This window comes from Oncorhynchus tshawytscha, linkage group LG10 (assembly GCF_018296145.1).
Source record: "Oncorhynchus tshawytscha isolate Ot180627B linkage group LG10, Otsh_v2.0, whole genome shotgun sequence".
NCBI lineage: Eukaryota > Metazoa > Chordata > Actinopteri > Salmoniformes > Salmonidae > Oncorhynchus > Oncorhynchus tshawytscha.
This window is the reverse complement of record NC_056438.1, coordinates 5,194,331-5,215,523: the sequence shown is the minus strand read 5'-3', so window position 1 is coordinate 5,215,523 and position 21,193 is coordinate 5,194,331. Positions and strand designations below refer to the sequence as shown.

Here is a 21,193-nt window from a genome sequence, read left to right as displayed (position 1 = left end):
ATCTACAGTGTAACATAGTGGACCATACAGCCCATCTATAGTGTATTATTGTAACATAGTGGACCATACAGCCCATCTATGGTGTAACATAGTGGACCATACAGCCCATCTATAGTGTAACATAGTGGACCATACAGCCCATCTATAGTGTATTATTGTAACATAGTGGACCATACAGCCCATCTATAGTTATTGTTAATAGGACATCTGATAGTGAATCATAAAGCCCATCTATAGTCGACTATCAGATGTTCTATGAACAATAACCATGATAATCTGTAGAACAATTGATGTAGCATAGTGGCTAGAAAAGGTACAGAAGCCTGGGATTGGTCCATCTGCATTTACCCCACTGGCCACTTCCTGATTGGTATTATATTATTAAAAGGTCCAGAAGCCTGGGGTTGGTCTCACTTCCTGATTGGTATTATATTATTAAAAGGTCCAGAAGCCTGGGGTTGGTCTCACTTCCTGATTGGTATTATATTATTAAAAGGTACTGAAGCCTGGGGTTGGTCCATCTGCATTTACCCCACTGGCCACTTCCTGATTGGTATTATTAATACATAAATAATGACTAGTTATTATTCACTCTAAAATGAGATGTTTTCATTTATATGATAAAATCTGGTCATTTTCCCGTTCTCTCTGTTGTGTAGTGATGGTCATTGTCTTCTGTGAGCCGGATCATTTGTCTCGGGTCCACCTAAAAAGAGACGTTCATTCGGCTCCCAAACGGCTGTTCGTACAGTATGGCTTAGAAATGGAACAACCATGACAAAATAGTCCATACAAACTCTAAAACGTTGACTACCATTATGTCAAGTGGTGAAATGTGAGTTGAAATACATTTTTACCAAATTATTAGATGGCCTGCAACAACAAACATGGACTGAAATAGCTGGTCCTTTGATGCACCGTCCTCTCTATATAGTTCCTGCCCTGAGGAACATGGACTGGACCAGAATGATGCGCTGTCCTCTCTATATAGTTCCTGCCCTGAGGAACATGGACTGGACCAGAATGATGCACCGTCCTCCCTATATAGTTCCTTCCCTGAGGAACATGGAATGGACCAGAATGATGCGCCGTCCTCTCTATATAGTTCCTGCCCTGAGGAACATGGACTGGACCAGAATGATGCACCGTCCTCTCTATATAGTTCCTGCCCTGAGGAACATGGACTGGACCAGAATGATGCACCGTCCTCCCTATATAGTTCCTGCCCTGAGGAACATGGACTGGACCAGAATGATGCACCGTCCTCTCTATATAGTTCCTGCCCTGAGGAACATGGACTGGACCAGAATGATGCGCGTCCTCTCTATATAGTTCCTGCCCTGAGGAACATGGACTGGACCAGAATGATGCACCGTCCTCTCTATATAGTTCCTGCCCTGAGGAACATGGACTGGACCAGAATGATGCACCGTCCTCTCTATATAGTTCCTGCCCTGAGGAACATGGACTGGACCAGAATGATGCGCCGTCCTCTCTATATAGTTCCTGCCCTGAGGAACATGGACTGGACCAGAATGATGCGCCGTCCTCTCTATATAGTTCCTGCCCTGAGGAACATGGACAGGACCAGAATGATGCACCGTCCTCTCTATATAGTTCCTGCCCTGAGGAATTACATCTTCAGAGAATTGATAATTTATTGATAATCCATGTCTGGAGCTCAACAAGCAACAGTTACAGTTTACAAATTAAAATTTATTTCACATTTTTGTATTTTGACAGGAAGTTAATGCTGACAGGTCTCTTTTCCAGGTGAGCCCTGTACATCACCACAATACACTACACATTTTATTTATTTAACCAGGAAGGGCTCATTGAGATTAAAATTCCTGGCCAAGATAGGCAGCACCAAGTCATTACAAAAAAAATTACAGACAGACAAGATGAAAAACTACAAGTATAATCTAGTAAAACCATAGAATTCACAAGAGTATAAAACAGCTAAATAAAAACATTGACAGGTCAGGGAATCAGCCTCAACATCCTTCATCAGTGATTTAAAAACATTGACAGGTCAGGGAATCAGCCTCAACCCTTCATCAGTGATTTAGAAACATTGACAGGTCAGGGAATCAGCCTCAACCCTTCATCAGTGATTTAGAAACATTGACAGGTCAGGGAATCAGCCTCAACCCTTCATCAGTGATTTAAAAACATTGACAGGTCAGGGAATCAGCCTCAACCCTTCATCAGTGATTTAGAAACATTGACAGGTCAGGGAATCAGCCTCAACCCTTCATCAGTGATTTAAAAACATTGACAGGTCAGGGAATCAGCCTCAACCCTTCATCAGTGATTTAAAAACACCAGTCAGGACAAGTTCTTCCAAGCCGATGGGGCAGAGTACATAAAAGCCCTTTTACCAAATTCAGTTCGGACATTTGGCGACCAACTTCATTTCTGAACAATAAAATTGCCCAAATAAAAAAGGTAGTAATCCCAAAATAGCTTTGTAAATAAAAGTATACCAGTGACTGAGCCTACGAGTGACTAGAGAAGACCAGCCAACCCTGGTATACAAAGTGCAGGGGTGCGTAAGGGTTTTGCAGTTTAAAATACATCTCAAAGTGCCATGGTAAAGAGTGTCAATTGATCTCAAACACAGAGTGGAAGCATTCATATATAAAATATCCCCATAGTCTAGTAAAGACATAAATGTAGCTGATACTAGCCTCCTTCTGGCTTCAAAAGAAAAACAGGCCTTATTCCTAAAATAAAATCCCAATTTAAATCTTTTTGTAAGTTGTTGAATATGCAATTTAAGAGAGGCTGTCATCAATTAAAATTCCAAGATATTTATATGAGGTTACAACCTTCTAGATCCGTAAAAACTGCTCTCCTTCAATTGCGTTATGAATTGTTGTGCTTTTCGTCAGAATACATTTCTCTCCATTTTCTGACTTGACCAGCAGCTACACAGCTGTCAGAGTTGAGGCTGCTGTGGTGCGCTGTGTACAGTAGACTATTTAATTGCCTTCTTCTGAACATGATCAACAATCATGCATGTCAGTGCAGTGCATAAAGCGTTACAGAGAAGATATCTACAACAGACGTGCTTCTGTAATACATGCCTTAACCAGTGTTTATATGCCAGTAATTCATGTATGGTTACTATCCATACTGCTTATCCTGTTTATCTATCCTCTTGGCATAGTTCTGGGTACAGAACAGTATTCAGGCCTTCCATTGGTGGTTGTGTCTAAGATGGCTACCAGGCGATCATTCTTACACAACCAGTATGGCCGATCGGTGAAGTCATCACACCCAGTCACTTCCTCATACGAACTTCTACCAAGATGGCTGTCTGTTTACATATTAGCATTGTTAGCCACACAGCATGCTAACTCACTACCACTAATGGTGCTGGTTTTATTATTGCTATATATTCAGCCTGCTAGCCTAGCATGCTAAGTTATTACCTTTGCTAGCTGTATATATTGTGTGCTAAGTTTATCATATAAGCCCATTGCGAACACCTTACTACATAGAGCCATGAGGCGGCAGGTCGCCTCGAGAAAAGCGTTGGGCCAGTAAACGAAAGGTTGCTGGATCGAATCCCCCAGCTGCATTCAGAAAGTATTTAGACCCCTTGACTTTTCCCACATTTTTGACATTTATAACCTTATTCTAAAATGGATTAAATCGTTTTTTTTTCTTCAATCTACACACAATTCCCCATAATGACAAAGCAAAAACAGGTTTTAGACATTTTTGCAAAAAAAAAATAGAAATCACATTTCCAAAAGTATTCAGACCCTTTACTCAGTACTTCGTTGAAGCACCTTTGGCAGCGTTTACAGACTTGAGTCTTCCTGGGTATGACGCTACAAGCTTGGCACACCTGTATTTGGGGAGTTTCTCCCATTCTTCTCTAGTCTACCTTTAAGGTAATAGAGAAGAGCACCTGGTGATTTTGGCAGTGAAGTTACAATGCCCCTCTTTGGCACAGATAAAGGTCATTACGACCCCAGAGACAAATCTTAGTACCTGAGAAGAGCCTGATAAGACTGTCCCTTCTGCAACTCCCTACGTGTGACCTCTGTCGTGACCCCGACAATACAGAAGTCTCTCACCAACTCAGCCAGGCATTGATTGCTTCTGTATGCAATAGCTGGTCCTTTCACTATATGCATTGTCCCTGTCAAATAAATCAGCACCTATTACAGACTACATAAACTGCACCAAAGATGTCTGATATAAAGAACTAATGCTTCTGACATAGTGCCATATATGGAGTGGCAGGTAGACTAGTGCCATATATGGAGTGGCAGGTAGACTAGTGCCATATATGGAGTGGCAGGTAGACTAGTGCCATATATGGAGTGGCAGGTAGACTAGTGCTATATATGGAGTGGCAGGTAGACTAATGGTTAAGAGCGTGGGGCCAGTAACCAATGTCACTAGTTCAAATCCCTGAACCAACAAGATGAAAAGTCTGCCAATGTACCCTTGAGCAAGGCACTTAACCCTAATTGTTCCTGTAAGTTGCTCTGGATAAGAGCGTCTGCTAAATGACTAAAATGTAAATATATGCATATTCCTATATAGTCATAGTTAAGGTCCTTGTAACTCCAGGATAGTGGGTTTGATTCCTGGGACCATCCAAACATGTCTGTTAAATGGCATATAGGGGGCCTCCAGGGTGGCGCAGTAGTCTAAGGCATCGCAGTGCTAGCTGTGCCACCAGAGACCCTGGGTTCCGCCCAGGCTCTGTCAAAGCCGGCCGCCATGGGGCGACGCACAATTGGCCCAGCGTCGTCCAGGTTAGGGAGGGTTTGGCCGGTAGGGATATCCTCATCGTCTCATCGCGCACTGGCGACTCTGTGGTGGGCCGGGCGCAGTGCGCGCTGTCCAGGTCGCCAGGTGCACGGTGTTTCCTCCGACACATTGGTGCAGCTGGCTTCCGGGTTGGAGGCGCGCTGTATTAAGAAGCAGTGCGGCTTGGTTGGGTTGTGTTTCGGAGGATGCATGGCTTTCGACCTTTGTCTCTCCCGAGCCCGTACGGGAGATGTAGCGATGAGACAAGATAGTAAATACTAACAATTGGATACAACGAAATGTAGTCATAGTTAAGGTCCTTGTAACTCCAGGATAGTGGGTTTGATTCCTGGGACCATCCAAACATGTCTGTTAAATGGCACATCATACTATTATTATAGATCATTTCACATTTAAACCGATGACAGACTGAGAACACTGGCCTCATCTTCCTCATTCTTCGTCGTCTCCTTGTTCTTCATTAATGACGTCCACGCCTCCTGTTTAAACGGGATGAGAGACCGGATTAGAACAGAACTGTCTAATAGAACCTCACATGATCAGTCAACTAACAGTCACCTGTACTCATTCATTACAGCTACAGTGGTGGTTGTACTCATTCATTACAGCTACAGGGGTGGTTGTACTCATTCATTACAGCTACAGGGGTGGTTGTATTCATTCATTACAGCTACAGTGGTGGTTGTACTCATTCATTCCAGCTACAGTGGTGGTTGTACTCATTCATTCATTACAGCTACAGTGGTGGTTGTACTCATTCATTACAGCTACAGTGGTGGTTGTACTCATTCATTACAGCTACAGTGGTGGTTGTATTCATTCATTCATTCATTACAGCTACAGTGGCGGTTGTACTCATTCATTCATTACAGCTACAGTGGCGGTTGTACTCATTCATTCATTACAGCTACAGTCGGTTGTACTCATTCATTCATTACAGCTACAGTGGCGGTTGTACTCATTCATTCATTCATTACAGCTACAGTGGTGGTTGTACTCATTCATTCATTCATTACAGCTACAGTGGTGGTTGTACTCATTCATTCATTCATTACAGCTACAGTGGTGGTTGTACTCATTCATTCATTCATTACAGCTACAGTGGTGGTTGTACTCATTCATTCATTCCTTACAGCTACAGTGGTGGTTGTACTCATTCATTCATTCCTTACAGCTAGTGGTGGTTGTACTCATTCATTCATTCATTACAGCTACAGTGGTGGTTGTACTCATTCATTCATTCATTACAGCTACAGTGGTGGTTGTACTCATTCATTCATTCATTACAGCTACAGTGGTGGTTGTACTCATTCATTCATTCATTACAGCTACAGTGGTGGTTGTACTCATTCATTCATTCCTTACAGCTACAGTGGTGGTTGTACTCATTCATTCATTCCTTACAGCTACAGTGGTGGTTGTACTCATTCATTCATTCATTACAGCTACAGTGGTGGTTGTACTCATTCATTCATTACAGCTACAGTGGTGGTTGTACTCATTCATTCATTACAGCTACACAGTGGTGGTTGTACTCATTCATTCATTACAGCTACAGTGGTGGTTGTACTCATTCATTCATTACAGCTACAGTGGTGGTTGTACTCATTCATTCATTACAGCTACAGTGGTGGTTGTACTCATTCATTCATTACAGCTACAGTGGTGGTTGTACTCATTCATTCATTACAGCTACAGTGGTGGTTGTACTCATTCATTCATTACAGCTACAGTGGTGGTTGTACTCATTCATTCATTACAGCTACAGTGGTGGTTGTACTCATTCATTCATTACAGCTACAGTGGTGGTTGTACTCATTCATTCATTACAGCTACAGTGGTGGTTGTACTCATTCATTCATTCCAGCTACAGTGGTGGTTGTACTCATTCATTCATTCCAGCTACAGTGGTGGTTGTACTCATTCATTCATTCCAGCTACAGTGGTGGTTGTACTCATTCATTCATTCCAGCTACAGTGGTGGTTGTACTCATTCATTCATTCCAGCTACAGTGGTGGTTGTACTCATTCATTCATTCCAGCTACAGTGGTGGTTGTACTCATTCATTCATTCCAGCTACAGTGGTGGTTGTACTCATTCATTCATTCCAGCTACAGTGGTGGTTGTACTCATTCATTCATTCCAGCTACAGTGGTGGTTGTACTCATTCATTCCAGCTACAGTGGCGGTTGTACTCATTCATTACAGCTACAGTGGCGGTTGTACTCATTCATTCCAGCTACAGTGGTGGTTGTATTCATTCATTCCAGCTACAGTGGTGGTTGTATTCATTCATTACAGCTACAGTGGTGGTTGTATTCATTACAGCTACAGTGGTGGTTGTATTCATTACAGCTACAGTGGTGGTTGTACTCATGATTTGCACTTTTCGCACCAAAGTACGTTCATCTCTAGGAGCTCCATCCCATAACACTACCACACCAGGAAGTAACTCCACCCATAACACTACCACACCAGGAAGTGTGACTTACCTTTCTGAAGGTCAATATCCATTTTTTCATCAACAGGTAGAGACCTACAGCTACAGCTTCAACAAGAACTGTGACAAGAACTGTGACAAGAACTGTCAGCCAGCAGGTCTTAGGAAACATTTGATCTGAAACACAGGAAGTAGAATTATTACAATACCTAATGCTTATTACACATGAAATGACTTTCAAACAGGATTTACTTTACAGATAGTGCCTTCATTCAAATATCCAAAACTCTCACCTGGAACATGAACCCGTCTCTCCTTCATGTGTTTGATCTCCAACTGTTGAACGCGACAGGTGAAGGTGTTGTTGTCAGACTTCGGGACGATGACATGGCTTGTCACAGTGTAGCAGCCTTCACGGTCTCTGGACGTCTCTGTAGGTCCAGCAGCAGGGAGGACACGTCCCTGAGCGTCACACCACTCCATGACAGGCTCTGGGTAGCAGCCTTCAGCCTCACACCGCAGGACCACCTCATCGCCTTCCATTCCCTCAATGATGATAACTGGTCTGGACACAGCACCTATACAGGTACACAGATATACCACGGCTTTCAGCCAATCAGCATTCAGGGCTCAAACCACCTAGTTTATAATGTTTGTGACATTAGACTGTATACCACAGCTTTCAGCCAATCAGCATTCAGGGCTCAAACCACCTAGTTTATAATGTTTGTGATATCAGACCGTATACCACAGCTTTCAGCCAATCAGCATTCAGGGCTCAAACCACCTAGTTTATAATGTTTGTGATATCAGACCGTATACCACAGCTTTCAGCCAATCAGCATTCAGGGCTCAAACCACCTAGTTTATAATGTTTGTGACATTAGACTGTATACCACAGCTTTCAGCCAATCAGCATTCAGGGCTCAAACCACCTAGTTTATAATGTTTGTGATATCAGACCGTATACCACAGCTTTCAGCCAATCAGCATTCAGGGCTCAAACCACCTAGTTTATAATGTTTGTGACATTAGACTGTATACCACAGCTTTCAGCCAATCAGCATTCAGGGCTCAAACCACCTAGTTTATAATGTTTGTGATATCAGACCGTATACCACAGCTTTCAGCCAATCAGCATTCAGGGCTCAAACCACCTAGTTTATAATGTTTGTGATATCAGACCGTATACCACAGCTTTCAGCCAATCAGCATTCAGGGCTCAAACCACCTAGTTTATAATGTTTGTGATATCAGACCGTATACCACAGCTTTCAGCCAATCAGCATTCAGGGCTCAAACCACCTAGTTTATAATGTTTGTGACATTAGACTGTATACCACAGCTTTCAGCCAATCAGCATTCAGGGCTCAAACCACCTAGTTTATAATGTTTGTGATATCAGACCGTATACCACAGCTTTCAGCCAATCAGCATTCAGGGCTCAAACCACCTAGTTTATAATGTTTGTGATATCAGACCGTATACCACAGCTTTCAGCCAATCAGCATTCAGGGCTCAAACCACCTAGTTTATAATTTGTGATATCAGACCGTATACCACAGGTATGACAAAACAATAATTTTTACTGTTCTGTTACCTTGGTAACCTGTTCTGTTACCTTGGTAACCTGTTCTGTTACCTTGGTAACCAGTTTACAATAGCAATAAGGCAACACCGGGTTAGTAGTATATGGCCAATATACCACGGCTAATGGCTGTATCGTGCATAAGGACAGCCCATAGCTGTGATATATCGGCCATATACCACACCCCCCCGGGCCTTATTGCTTAAATATAACACAAGGGTCTGTTGATATTCTTGGACCTTTAAATTAAAAGAGGAACTAACAATAGATCACAGCATTGTACATGGACTTGGGTAAAGGTAAGTATGTAGTCTAACCAATCTACAGTATGGAACTAATACTCATCATGCAATGGACTTCACATTGAACTCACCCCTGATTTCATGAGATCTGTCTCTTAAGGGGTTTGGGTGGTCAGCAGGTGTGTTGACTCACCAACAAGGAGTTGAATGATGGTTTTCTGGTGGTTCAGCAGTGGAATGTAACAGGTGTAGTTACCAGCATCAGAGAGTTTCACTCTGGTCAACTTTAAACTAGTGTTGCCGTTCTCTAGTTCTTCTTTAAACAGTGACGTCCTTCCCCTGAAGACTGGATTCTGGAGCACAAGATCGTCCTTCTCATCTCTGTAAAGATGGACCTCTTTTGGTTTTAGGTCCGGTCTCTGCCACTCTATTGACTGATACACAGCACTGACGGTGTGTCTCAGGGTGCAAGGCAGGATGACGTCATCACCAACTAAGGCCACAATGGGTTGAACTGTCCGTGAGAAAAAACAGATTACAGATTCATATACTTTGAGACAAAGCAAGACATATGCCTACTGAATGTTGAGCAGGTGGATAGTGACTCCCACAACAGCTAAGGTCATTTGAAACATGAAATGGTCTATGAACATTGAATAACATCAGTCCTACAAATGTGAACTTTACTCTCATACACAATTCAATAAAGCCTCTCACTAAATAGCAGGGATCAGTTAGAACAATCGGTTTATTGATGAGTTGATCGGAGGTGTTTGAATCAATCACAGATATGAAAAAGGCTGCGTTTCCACAGACAGCTGATCTCTCTTTAGTGAGAGCTTTCACATGATGCTAGAGGCGACCTCAGGAGACACTTTTAAAAGGTCCAATCTGAAGATCAAATCATTTCTGGGTAAATATTAAGTACGTTATTCTGACTGTTCTCACTCCATGTGATCTCATCTCGGTACCTAATGTCAGTCAGGCTACCTCTGGCGAGCACATGGAGGGCTGTGCGGCCCCCCCAAAGAAATGCCACCCCACACCATGACTGACCCACCGCCAAACCGGTCATGCTGGAGGATGTTGCAGGCAGCAGAACGTTCTCCACGGCATCTCCAGACTCTGTCACATGTGCTCAGTGTGAACCTGCTTTCATCTGTGAAGAGCACAGGGCGCCAGTGGTGATTTGCCAATCTTGGTGTTCTCTGGCAAATTTCAAACGTCCTGCACGGTGTTGGGCTGTAAGGCGGGCCCTCATACCACCCTCATGGAGTCTGCTCAAATGGTCAGAAACAGACACATGCACATTTGTCATTTTGCAGGGCTCTGGCAGTGCTCCTCCTGCTCCTCCTTGCACAAAGGCGGAGGTAGTGGTCCTGCTGCTGGGTTGTTGCCCTCCTACGGCCTCCTCCACATCTCCTGATGTACTGGCCTGTCTCCTGGTAGCGCCTCCATGCTCTGGACACTACGCTGACAGACACAGCAAACCTTCTTGCCACAGCTTTCATTGATGTGCCATCCTGGATGAGCTGCACTACCTGAGCCACTTGTGTGGGTTGTAGACTCCGTCTCATGCTACCACTAGAGTGAAAGCACCGCCAGCATTCAAAAGTGACCAAAACATCAGCCAGGAAGCATAGGAACTGAGAAGTGGTCTGTGGTCCCCACCTGCAGAACCACTCCTTTATTGGGGGTGTCTTGCTAATTGCCTATAATTTCCACCTGTTGTCTATTCCATTTGCACAACAGCATGTGAAATGTATTGTCAATCAGTGTTGCTTCCTAAGTGGATAGTTTGATTTCACAGAAGTGTGCTTGACTTGGAGTTACATTGTGTTGTTTAAGTGCTCCCTTTATTTTTTTGAGCAGTATATATATATATATATATATATATATGATACTTAGCTTGCTCCTTTGCACCCCAGTATCTGTACTTGCCCATTCATCGTCTGCACATCTACCATTCCAGTGTTTAATTGCCATATTGTAATTACTCGCCACCATGGCCTATTTACTGCCTTACCTCCCTTATCCTCATTTGCTCTCACTGTATATAGACTTGTTCCTTATTGTATGTTTGTTACTTTACTCCATGTGTAACTCTGTTGTTGAATGTGTCGAACTGCTGTGCTTTATCTTGGCCAGGTCGCAGTTGTAAATGAGAACTTGTTCTCAACTAGCCTACCTGGTTAAATAAAGGTGTTCTCAACTAGCCTACCTGGTTAAATAAAGGTGTTCTCAACTAGCCTACCTGGTTAAATAAAGGCGTTCTCAACTAGCCTACCTGGTTAAATAAAGGTGTTCTCAACTAGCCTACCTGGTTAAATAAAGGTGTTCTCTACTAGCCTACCTGGTTAAATAAAGGTGTTCTCTACTGGCCAACCTGGTTAAATAAAGGTGTTCTCAACTAGCCTACCTGGTTAAATAAAGGTGTTCTCAACTAGCCTACCTGGTTAAATAAAGGTGTTCTCAACTAGCCTACCTGGTTAAATAAAGGTGTTCTCAGCTGGCCTACCTGGTTAAATAAAGGTGTTCTCAACTAGCCTACCTGGTTAAATAAAGGTGTTCTCAACTAGCCTACCTGGTTAAATAAAGGCGTTCTCAACTAGCCTACCTGGTTAAATAAAGGCGTTCTCAACTAGCCTACCTGGTTAAATAAAGGCGTTCTCAACTAGCCTACCTGGTTAAATAAAGGCGTTCTCTACTAGCCTACCTGGTTAAATAAAGGCGTTCTCTACTGGCCAACCTGGTTAAATAAAGGCGTTCTCAACTAGCCTACCTGGTTAAATAAAGGCGTTCTCAACTAGCCTACCTGGTTAAATAAAGGCGTTCTCAACTAGCCTACCTGGTTAAATAAAGGCGTTCTCAACTAGCCTACCTGGTTAAATAAAGGCGTTCTCAGCTGGCCTACCTGGTTAAATAAAGGCGTTCTCAACTGGCCTACCTGGTTAAATAAAGGCGTTCTCAACTGGCCTACCTGGTTAAATAAAGGCGTTCTCAACTGGCCTACCTGGTTAAATAAAGGCGTTCTCTACTAGCCTACCTGGTGAAATAAAGGCGTTCTCTACTAGCCTACCTGGTGAAATAAAGGCGTTCTCAACTAGCCTACCTGGTGAAATAAAGGCGTTCTCAACTAGCCTACCTGGTGAAATAAAGGCGTTCTCAACTAGCCTACCTGGTGAAATAAAGGCGTTCTCAACTAGCCTACCTGGTGAAATAAAGGCGTTCTCAACTAGCCTACCTGGTGAAATAAAGGCGTTCTCAACTAGCCTACCTGGTGAAATAAAGGCGTTCTCAACTAGCCTACCTGGTGAAATAAAGGCGTTCTCAACTAGCCTACCTGGTGAAATAAAGGCGTTCTCAACTAGCCTACCTGGTGAAATAAAGGCGTTCTCAACTAGCCTACCTGGTGAAATAAAGGCGTTCTCAACTAGCCTACCTGGTGAAATAAAGGCGTTCTCAACTAGCCTACCTGGTGAAATAAAGCGTTCTCAACTAGCCTACCTGGTGAAATAAAGGCGTTCTCAACTAGCCTACTAGCCTAGCCTACCTGGTGAAATAAAGGCGTTCTCAACTAGCCTACCTGGTGAAATAAAGGCGTTCTCAACTAGCCTACCTGGTGAAATAAAGGCGTTCTCAACTAGCCTACCTGGTGAAATAAAGGCGTTTCTAGCCTACCAACTAGCCTACCTGGTGAAATAAAGGCGTTCTCAACTAGCCTACCTGGTGAAATAAAGGCGTTCTCAACTAGCCTACCTGGTGAAATAAAGGCGTTCTCAACTAGCCTACCTGGTTAAATAAAGGCGTTCTCAACTAGCCTACCTGGTTAAATAAAGGCGTTCTCAACTAGCCTACCTGGTTAAATAAAGTTCTCAACTAGCGTTCTCAACTAGCCTACCTGGTTAAATAAAGGCGTTCTCTACTAGCCTACCTGGTTAAATAAAGGCGTTCTCAACTAGCCTACCTGGTTAAATAAAGGCGTTCTCAACTAGCCTACCTGGTTAAATAAAGGCGTTCTCAACTAGCCTACCTGGTTAAATAAAGGCGTTCTCAACTAGCCTACCTGGTTAAATAAAGGCGTTCTCAACTAGCCTACCTGGTTTAATAAAGGCGTTCTCTACTAGCCTACCTGGTTTAATAAAGGCGTTCTCTACTAGCCTACCTGGTTAAATAAAGGCGTTCTCAACTAGCCTACCTGGTTAAATAAAGGCGTTCTCAACTAGCCTACCTGGTGAAATAAAGGCGTTCTCAACTAGCCTACCTGGTGAAATAAAGGCGTTCTCAACTAGCCTACCTGGTGAAATAAAGGCGTTCTCAACTAGCCTACCTGGTGAAATAAAGGCGTTCTCAACTAGCCTACCTGGTGAAATAAAGGCGTTCTCAACTAGCCTACCTGGTGAAATAAAGGCGTTCTCAACTAGCCTACCTGGTGAAATAAAGGCGTTCTCAACTAGCCTACCTGGTGAAATAAAGGCGTTCTCAACTAGCCTACCTGGTGAAATAAAGGCGTTCTCAACTAGCCTACCTGGTGAAATAAAGGCGTTCTCTACTAGCCTACCTGGTGAAATAAAGGCGTTCTCTACTAGCCTACCTGGTTTAATAAAGGCGTTCTCTACTAGCCTACCTGGTTTAATAAAGGCGTTCTCTACTAGCCTACCTGGTTAAATAAAGGCGTTCTCAACTAGCCTACCTGGTTAAATAAAGGCGTTCTCAACTAGCCTACCTGGTGAAATAAAGGCGTTCTCAACTAGCCTACCTGGTGAAATAAAGGCGTTCTCAACTAGCCTACCTGGTGAAATAAAGGCGTTCTCAACTAGCCTACCTGGTGAAATAAAGGCGTTCTCAACTAGCCTACCTGGTGAAATAAAGGCGTTCTCAACTAGCCTACCTGGTGAAATAAAGGCGTTCTCAACTAGCCTACCTGGTGAAATAAAGGCGTTCTCAACTAGCCTACCTGGTGAAATAAAGGCGTTCTCAACTAGCCTACCTGGTGAAATAAAGGCGTTCTCAACTAGCCTACCTGGTGAAATAAAGGCGTTCTCAACTAGCCTACCTGGTGAAATAAAGGCGTTCTCAACTAGCCTACCTGGTGAAATAAAGGCGTTCTCAACTAGCCTACCTGGTGAAATAAAGGCGTTCTCAACTAGCCTACCTGGTGAAATAAAGGCGTTCTCAACTAGCCTACCTGGTGAAATAAAGGCGTTCTCTACTAGCCTACCTGGTGAAATAAAGGCGTTCTCTACTAGCCTACCTGGTGAAATAAAGGCGTTCTCTACTAGCCTACCTGGTGAAATAAAGGCGTTCTCAACTAGCCTACCTGGTGAAATAAAGGCGTTCTCAACTAGCCTACCTGGTGAAATAAAGGTGTTCTCAACTAGCCTACCTGGTGAAATAAAGGTGTTCTCAACTAGCCTACCTGGTGAAATAAAGGTGTTCTCAACTAGCCTACCTGGTGAAATAAAGGTGTTCTCAACTAGCCTACCTGGTGAAATAAAGGTGTTCTCAACTAGCCTACCTGGTGAAATAAAGGTGTTCTCAACTAGCCTACCTGGTGAAATAAAGGTGTTCTCTACTAGCCTACCTGGTTAAAGAAAGGTGTTCTCAACTAGCCTACCTGGTTAAATAAAGGTGTTCTCAACTAGCCTACCTGGTTAAATAAAGGTGTTCTCCACTAGCCTACCTGGTTAAATAAAGGTGTTCTCCACTAGCCTACCTGGTTAAATAAAGGTGTTCTCTACTAGCCTACCTGGTTAAATAAAGGTGTTCTCAACTAGCCTACCTGGTTAAATAAAGGTGTTCTCTACTAGCCTACCTGGTTAAATAAAGGTGTTCTCTGCTAGCCTACCTGGTTAAATAAAGGTGTTCTCTGCTAGCCTACCTGGTTAAATAAAGGTGTTCTCTACTAGCCTACCTGGTTAAATAAAGGTGTTCTCAACTAGCCTACCTGGTTAAATAAAGGTGTTCTCAACTAGCCTACCTGGTTAAATAAAGGTGTTCTCAACTAGCCTACCTGGTTAAATAAAGGTGTTCTCAACTAGCCTACCTGGTTAAATAAAGGTGTTCTCAACTAGCCTACCTGGTTAAATAAAGGTGTTCTCAACTAGCCTACCTGGTTAAATAAAGGTGTTCTCAACTAGCCTACCTGGTTAAATAAAGGTGTTCTCTACTAGCCTACCTGGTTAAATAAAAATGATGGATACAAAAATTACCTCAATGAATTATGAAGGCTGTGCGCTTTTTTTTTCAATACATAAATGCTTAAAACATTGTTTTAAAAAGGTGATGTTAGCTACCAAATAAAAACAACGACAAAAACGCCATTCCTTCCCCAATAGGCTGGACAGGTGTAATGAACGTGTGTAAAATGCCCATAACACGTGTTCAAATCTCCTGTAAAAACACACTGGACACGTGGGGGAAAAAAAATCACTGTACAAAAAAATGACATTTGACACTTGAAAAAATGAAGTGAAAATGATAACACTTGTAATTAAGACATGTTCTGGGGAAGACAATTTGAACCTCTTGGCCTTCCATATGTGGTCAGGCTTCTCACCTCCCTCTTCGTTATCGTTCAGGGACGCTGTAAATGGTGAACTGTCTTTCCTGAGCCAACACTTATTCTGTAAATAGCCAATCGGTTGTCTCTTCTCTCTTCAGTCGCTTGCTGCATTCTTGTTATGTGACCGATTGGCTGAGCCTTGGGTACAGACAGTACTGTTCACCAGTCTTGGGTACAGACAGTACTGTTCACCAGTCTTGGGTACAGACAGTACTGTTCACCAGTCTTGGGTACAGACAGTTCTGCTCACCAGTCTTGGGTACAGACAGTACTGTTCACCAGTCTTGGGTACAGACAGTACTGTTCACCAGTCTTGGGTACAGACAGTACTGTTCACCAGTCTTGGGTACAGACAGTACTGTTCACCAGTCTTGGGTACAGACAGTACTGTTCACCAGTCTTGGGTACAGACAGTACTGTTCACCAGTCTTGGGTACAGACAGTACTGTTCACCAGTCTTGGGTACAGACAGTACTGTTCACCAGTCTTGGGTACAGACAGTAGTGATCCAAAGCAGCCCCCCCCCCCTCAACTTTTCTCATCGGATCTACAGGAATCACGTTGGTCACCCATCTTGGATTCAAAACGGTGAATTTCGCCTGAAGGTGACTAGTTTGCATCCCTGGTACACGGCCAGATTGTGGATATAATTTGTGGAACATTCCAACAGGAATCTGTTTACTAAAACTTCGTAAATAACAAGGTTACCAACAAACACAGTGATGCCATCTATTGGTAAATGTTAATTTATAACTAAAGTCATGTTTTTTCCTGGTGTGTTTGAGATGCCCAGATTGTGATGTACTTAACAAGACTGGTTACTCGCATCAATGCCTCTGTCTCGTCATTTAACATTCAAACAAGTATCACGATCAATTCAACTAGTTGACGAATAGGCATCAACTCACCACGTAGTTTATTCATGTTTGTCCATAACTACCAGAGTGAGGACAGACATTTTCCGGAATAAACGTGGTGAGAGAAAAACGTAAGTAAATGTCTCACTCTCTACCTGGTATCTTACTCTGCCGCTATACGACTTGGTATTCGTTGTTTGACCCAACCCGGTTCCACTCTACAGATCCTGTGTTTTACAAAGTAACGTTACAACTGCAAAACCCACATTATCACCAGCTAGAAAACGTACTTACCGCCTGTGTCACTTGCGGTTGATGATATAATTAGTGAACATAACATGCAGACCGAATAAATCCTCATATTGTCCGGTTAAAGACAGAAGTCATGTAGAACTATAGGATCATGTCAATCTATCAGCGTGACAGGATACATTGACCTGAGACCGCTGAGCTGCAGCAAACACACTGTCTTATAGTCTCCTCTCCTGTCTGTATCCTTGGTATAATGCAGTCGATCAGCACTTCCCTCTCTGCTGAAGAATTTCGCATAACTCGTCATGGGAACCACTCGATATGATTGGTCAACACCCAGCGGTCGGTACTGCATTAGGGAGTGGTGTTTACCCATGTGCTATTTTACAGGCCGGGAGCCAATAACTAGTGCTCTCACACACACCGCCTGTAATGGCTTGCAGCAAACACACTGTCTTATAGCCTCCTCCCCTGTCTTGTCCTCTCCCTGTATCCTTGTATATATATATATCCGACCCGACTCTGCTGAAGAATGTTGCACGGCGTCAAATTCGTCATGGGAACCACTCGATATGATTGGTCAACACCCAGTGCATTAGGGAGTGGTGTTTAACCACGTGTTATTTTACAGGCCGGGAGCCAATAACTAAATCTCACACACACCATCACTCAGCAACAGCCTGTAATGGCTTATATTTTGTGTCTACAACTCAGTGCAACGATTTCGATGTGAAGATTGACATGTCTAAGATACTTCACACAGCCAACATCAGATAATATTTAATCATATATATATGGTAATGGCTATAATGTAAAATACAGAATCCCACAAGATTGACATGTCTAAGTTACGGTTTTTATTTATTTAGAAACATCCGTTTAAGGGAATATTTAAATCCCCAAATCCTGATATTTCAGCTGAACATGTTGGTTTCTCACCTGTGTAACAGGGTTGGTTATGTTTCCACTTGCCTCGAAAGAAATGTGTATTTAATGTTCAAGCATTCTTATTGGTTAGTTCAACTCTGATGACAATAGGTGTGTTGTGATTGGCCCCGCTTGCAGATAGGGGCAGATCGCGAGCGTCAGGTCTCCCCAGTATGAAAATGTGATGCAATGAGTAGGTCACCCTCTGAATACTGTTTTCTATTTTATAATGTGTACAAGTTTGCTGTACGTTACTGATTTATACATGTGTGGGTATATGGTACCTGTTAGGGATTGAGGGGCTCTCTGGGATGTGCTTTGGTATATGATTACTGTAAATAAGTGTGTTAGCTAGCATACACCGATGTAATGGTCACATTAGCCCACTGTTAACACAGTTGTCTTCATGCTACAGATTAATGCCGTCGACAGCCATCAATACCGTTCAGTCCTGCACAACTAACGTGCTGTTTTCCCATTTACCAACAGCAGAAATAAATGCTCAACTGGGACCACTGGCCGAAGTGATTTATTTTGAGAAAACACAACGCATGGAGAGCACATATACATCTGTTACACCTGCACATACTCAGACCCCTTTTAGAAGTAAGAGGTATTTAGTACCACCAGCCAATCACAATCTCTTTGGTGTTAATCTACAGGAGAACAAACAGGAGAACATCTCTTACCATCATTTACCTCTGGATGATAAACAAGCTTTGCTTGATTAAACAATCCGATAGTCGGTCCTTACCCTCCCTGCTGATAAGGGTGGGTCAGTTGTACTCATGGATAGGACAGTTTATGTAAATGAGGGTCATAGACAGCTGCTTGACAACACCTTTTACAAGAAACTCAGAAGTGACCCCACTTCCCAATTTCAGAATACTATATTTACTGTCCAAGATGGGTATTTAAGTTCTGGTCAGATAACTAAAAAATTACACCACTTTTGGGCTGTTCAACACCCTTAAATTGCCACTTTCTATACTTTGCCGAAATTACACAAGAATGTTACAAAATCTCCAGGGCGCCCTATTGTAGGGGGCATTGATGCAGTAACAGTCCCTATTGTAGGGGGCATTGATGCAGTAACAGCCCCTATTGTAGGGGCATTGATGCAGTAACAGCCCCTATTGTAGGGGGCATTGATGCTCAGTGTGTATCTCGTTTAGACTACAGCTCAGTGTGTATCTCGTTTAGACTACAGCTCAGTGTGTATCTCGTTTAGACTACAGCTCAGTGTGTATCTCGTTTAGACTACAGCTCAGTGTGTATCTCGTTTAGACTACAGCTCAGTGTGTATCTCGTTTAGACAACAGCTCAGTGTGTATCTCGTTTAGACTACAGCTCAGTGTGTATCTCATTTAGACAACAGCTCAGTGTGTATCTCGTTTAGACAACAGCTCAGTGTGTATCTCGTTTAGACAACAGCTCAGTGTGTATCTCGTTTAGACTACAGCTCAGTGTGTATCTCAAAATAATATAGACCTGGTGACCAATTCAATCACCAGGCGCACAGCCAAACAGAGTGCAATGACAGAGAAGTTGGGACTCATTTTTCAGAACTTCACAAGGGTCACCCTCCAGGGACTTGGTCCGGTAGTGGGGTGCTCCCTACCCGGTAATGAAGCCCTGGAACCCCATTAAATGCAATAAAAACCCTTTTGAAAATCTATGCCAGTTTGGCCACCCATCTATAGTGTATTATTGTAACATAGTTGACCATACAGCCCATCTATATTGTAACACAGTGGACCATACAGCCCATCTATAGTGTAACATAGTGGACCATACAGCCCATCTATAGTGTAACACAGTGGACCATACAGCCCATCTATAGTGTATTACTCTAACATAGTGGACCATACAGCCCATATATAGTGTAACATAGTGGACCATACAGCCCATCTATAGTGTAACATAGTGGACCATAAAGCCCATCTATAGTGTAACATAGTGGACCATACAGCCCATCTATAGTGTAACATAGTGGACCATAAAGCCCATCTATAGTGTATTATTGTAACATAGTGGACCATACAGCCCATCTATAGTGTAACATAGTAGACAATACAGCCCATCTATAGTGTACTATTGTAACATAGTGGACCATACAGCCCAGCTATAGTGTAACACAGTGGACCATACAGTCCATCTATAGTGTAACATAGTGGACCATACAGCCCATCTATAGTGTAACATAGTGGACCATACAGCCCATCTATAGTGTAACATAGTGGACCATACAGCCCATCTATAGTGTAACATAGTGGACCATACAGCCCATCTATAGTGTATTATTGTAACATAATGGACCATACAGCCCATCTATAGTGTAACATAGTGGACCATACAGCCCATCTATAGTGTATTATTGTAACATAGTGGACCATACAGCCCATCTATAGTGTAACATAGTGGACCATACAGCCCATCTATAGTGTAACATAGTGGACCATACAGCCCATCTATAGTGTAACATAGTGGACCATACAGCCAATCTATAGTCGACTATCAGATGTTCTATGAACAATAACCATGATAATCTGTAGAGCAACTGATGCAGCATAGTGGCTAGAAAAGGTACATAAGCCTGGGGTTGGTCTCACTTCCTGATTGGTATTATATTATTAAAAGGTCCAGAAGCCTGGGGTTGGACTCACTTCCTGATTGGTATTATATTATTCAAAGGTCCTGAAGCCTGGGGTTGGTCTCACTTCCTGATTGGTATTATATTATTAAAAGGTCCAGAAGCCTGGGGTTGGTCTCACTTCCTGATTGGTATTATATTATTAAAAGGTCCAGAAGCCTGGGGTTGGTCTCACTTCCTGATTGGTATTATATTATTAAAAGGTCCAGAGGCCTGGGGTTGGTCTCACTTCCTGATTGGTATTAACACATTATAAATAATGACTAGTTATTCACTCTAAAATGAGATGTTTTTTAAATTTATATTATAAAATATGGTAATTTTCCCGTTCTCTCTGTTGTGTAGTGATGGGCATTCTGTCACGGCTGTTGAATGAACAGAACCAAATGGTGAACATATTCTCTTTATTAGAAAAGACGACGAACAAAACAATAAACACTACCAAACAAACAGTGACGCTAAAGACTATGTGCCATAAACAAGTCAACTTCCCACAAAGAAAGGAGGGAAAAAGGGCTACCTAAGTATGGTTCCCAATCAGAGACAACGATAGACAGCTGTCCCTGATTGAGAACCATACACGGCCAAAACATAGAAATACAAAATCATAGAAAAACAAAACAGACTTCCCACCCCAAATCACACCCTGACCAAACCAAATAGTGACATTAAAAGGCTCTAAGGTCAGGGCGTGACACATTCAGTCTTCTGTGAGCCGGATCATTTGTCTCGGTTCACCTAAAAAGAGACGTTCACTCGGCTCCCAAACGGCTGTTCGTTCAGTATGGCTTAGAAATGGAAAAAACATGACAAAATAGTCCATACAAATTCTAAAGCGTTGACTACCATTATGTCAGATGGTGAAATG

The 21,193-nt window shown here is 42.8% G+C and overlaps 1 protein-coding gene and 1 long non-coding RNA gene across 2 annotated transcripts; one reads left to right on the top strand and one right to left on the bottom strand.

The window, feature by feature from the left end:
* Positions 1 to 363: 363 nt before the first annotated feature.
* LOC121847402 lies at positions 364 to 20,499 on the top strand. Its single transcript, XR_006084256.1, has 2 exons — positions 364 to 496; positions 20,421 to 20,499. It is a non-coding gene; the product is annotated as an uncharacterized LOC121847402 (long non-coding RNA).
* Positions 3,781 to 17,154, bottom strand: LOC112241156 (butyrophilin subfamily 1 member A1-like). Its single transcript, XM_042328069.1, has 5 exons — positions 16,788 to 17,154; positions 9,265 to 9,585; positions 7,535 to 7,819; positions 7,294 to 7,418; positions 3,781 to 5,279 (listed from the first exon to the last, which is right to left on the bottom strand). The coding sequence occupies exons 1-5, from the start codon at positions 16,852 to 16,854 to the stop codon at positions 5,193 to 5,195; spliced, it is 885 nt and encodes a 294-aa protein (XP_042184003.1). The 5' UTR covers positions 16,855 to 17,154; the 3' UTR covers positions 3,781 to 5,192.
* Positions 20,500 to 21,193: the final 694 nt, after the last annotated feature.

Bases quoted from the DNA above. Each gene is read 5' to 3' on its own strand.
- LOC112241156 (XM_042328069.1), bottom strand. From the start codon at position 16,854: ATGAGGATTTATTCGGTCTGCATGTTATGTTCACTAATTATATCATCA. The intron at 7,820-9,264 runs GTGAGTCAACAC...GTACCTGTATAG, and splicing joins CATCATTCAACTCCTTGTTG to GTGCTGTGTCCAGACCAGTT. The intron at 7,419-7,534 runs GTGAGAGTTTTG...CCTGTGTTTCAG, and splicing joins GAGACGGGTTCATGTTCCAG to ATCAAATGTTTCCTAAGACC.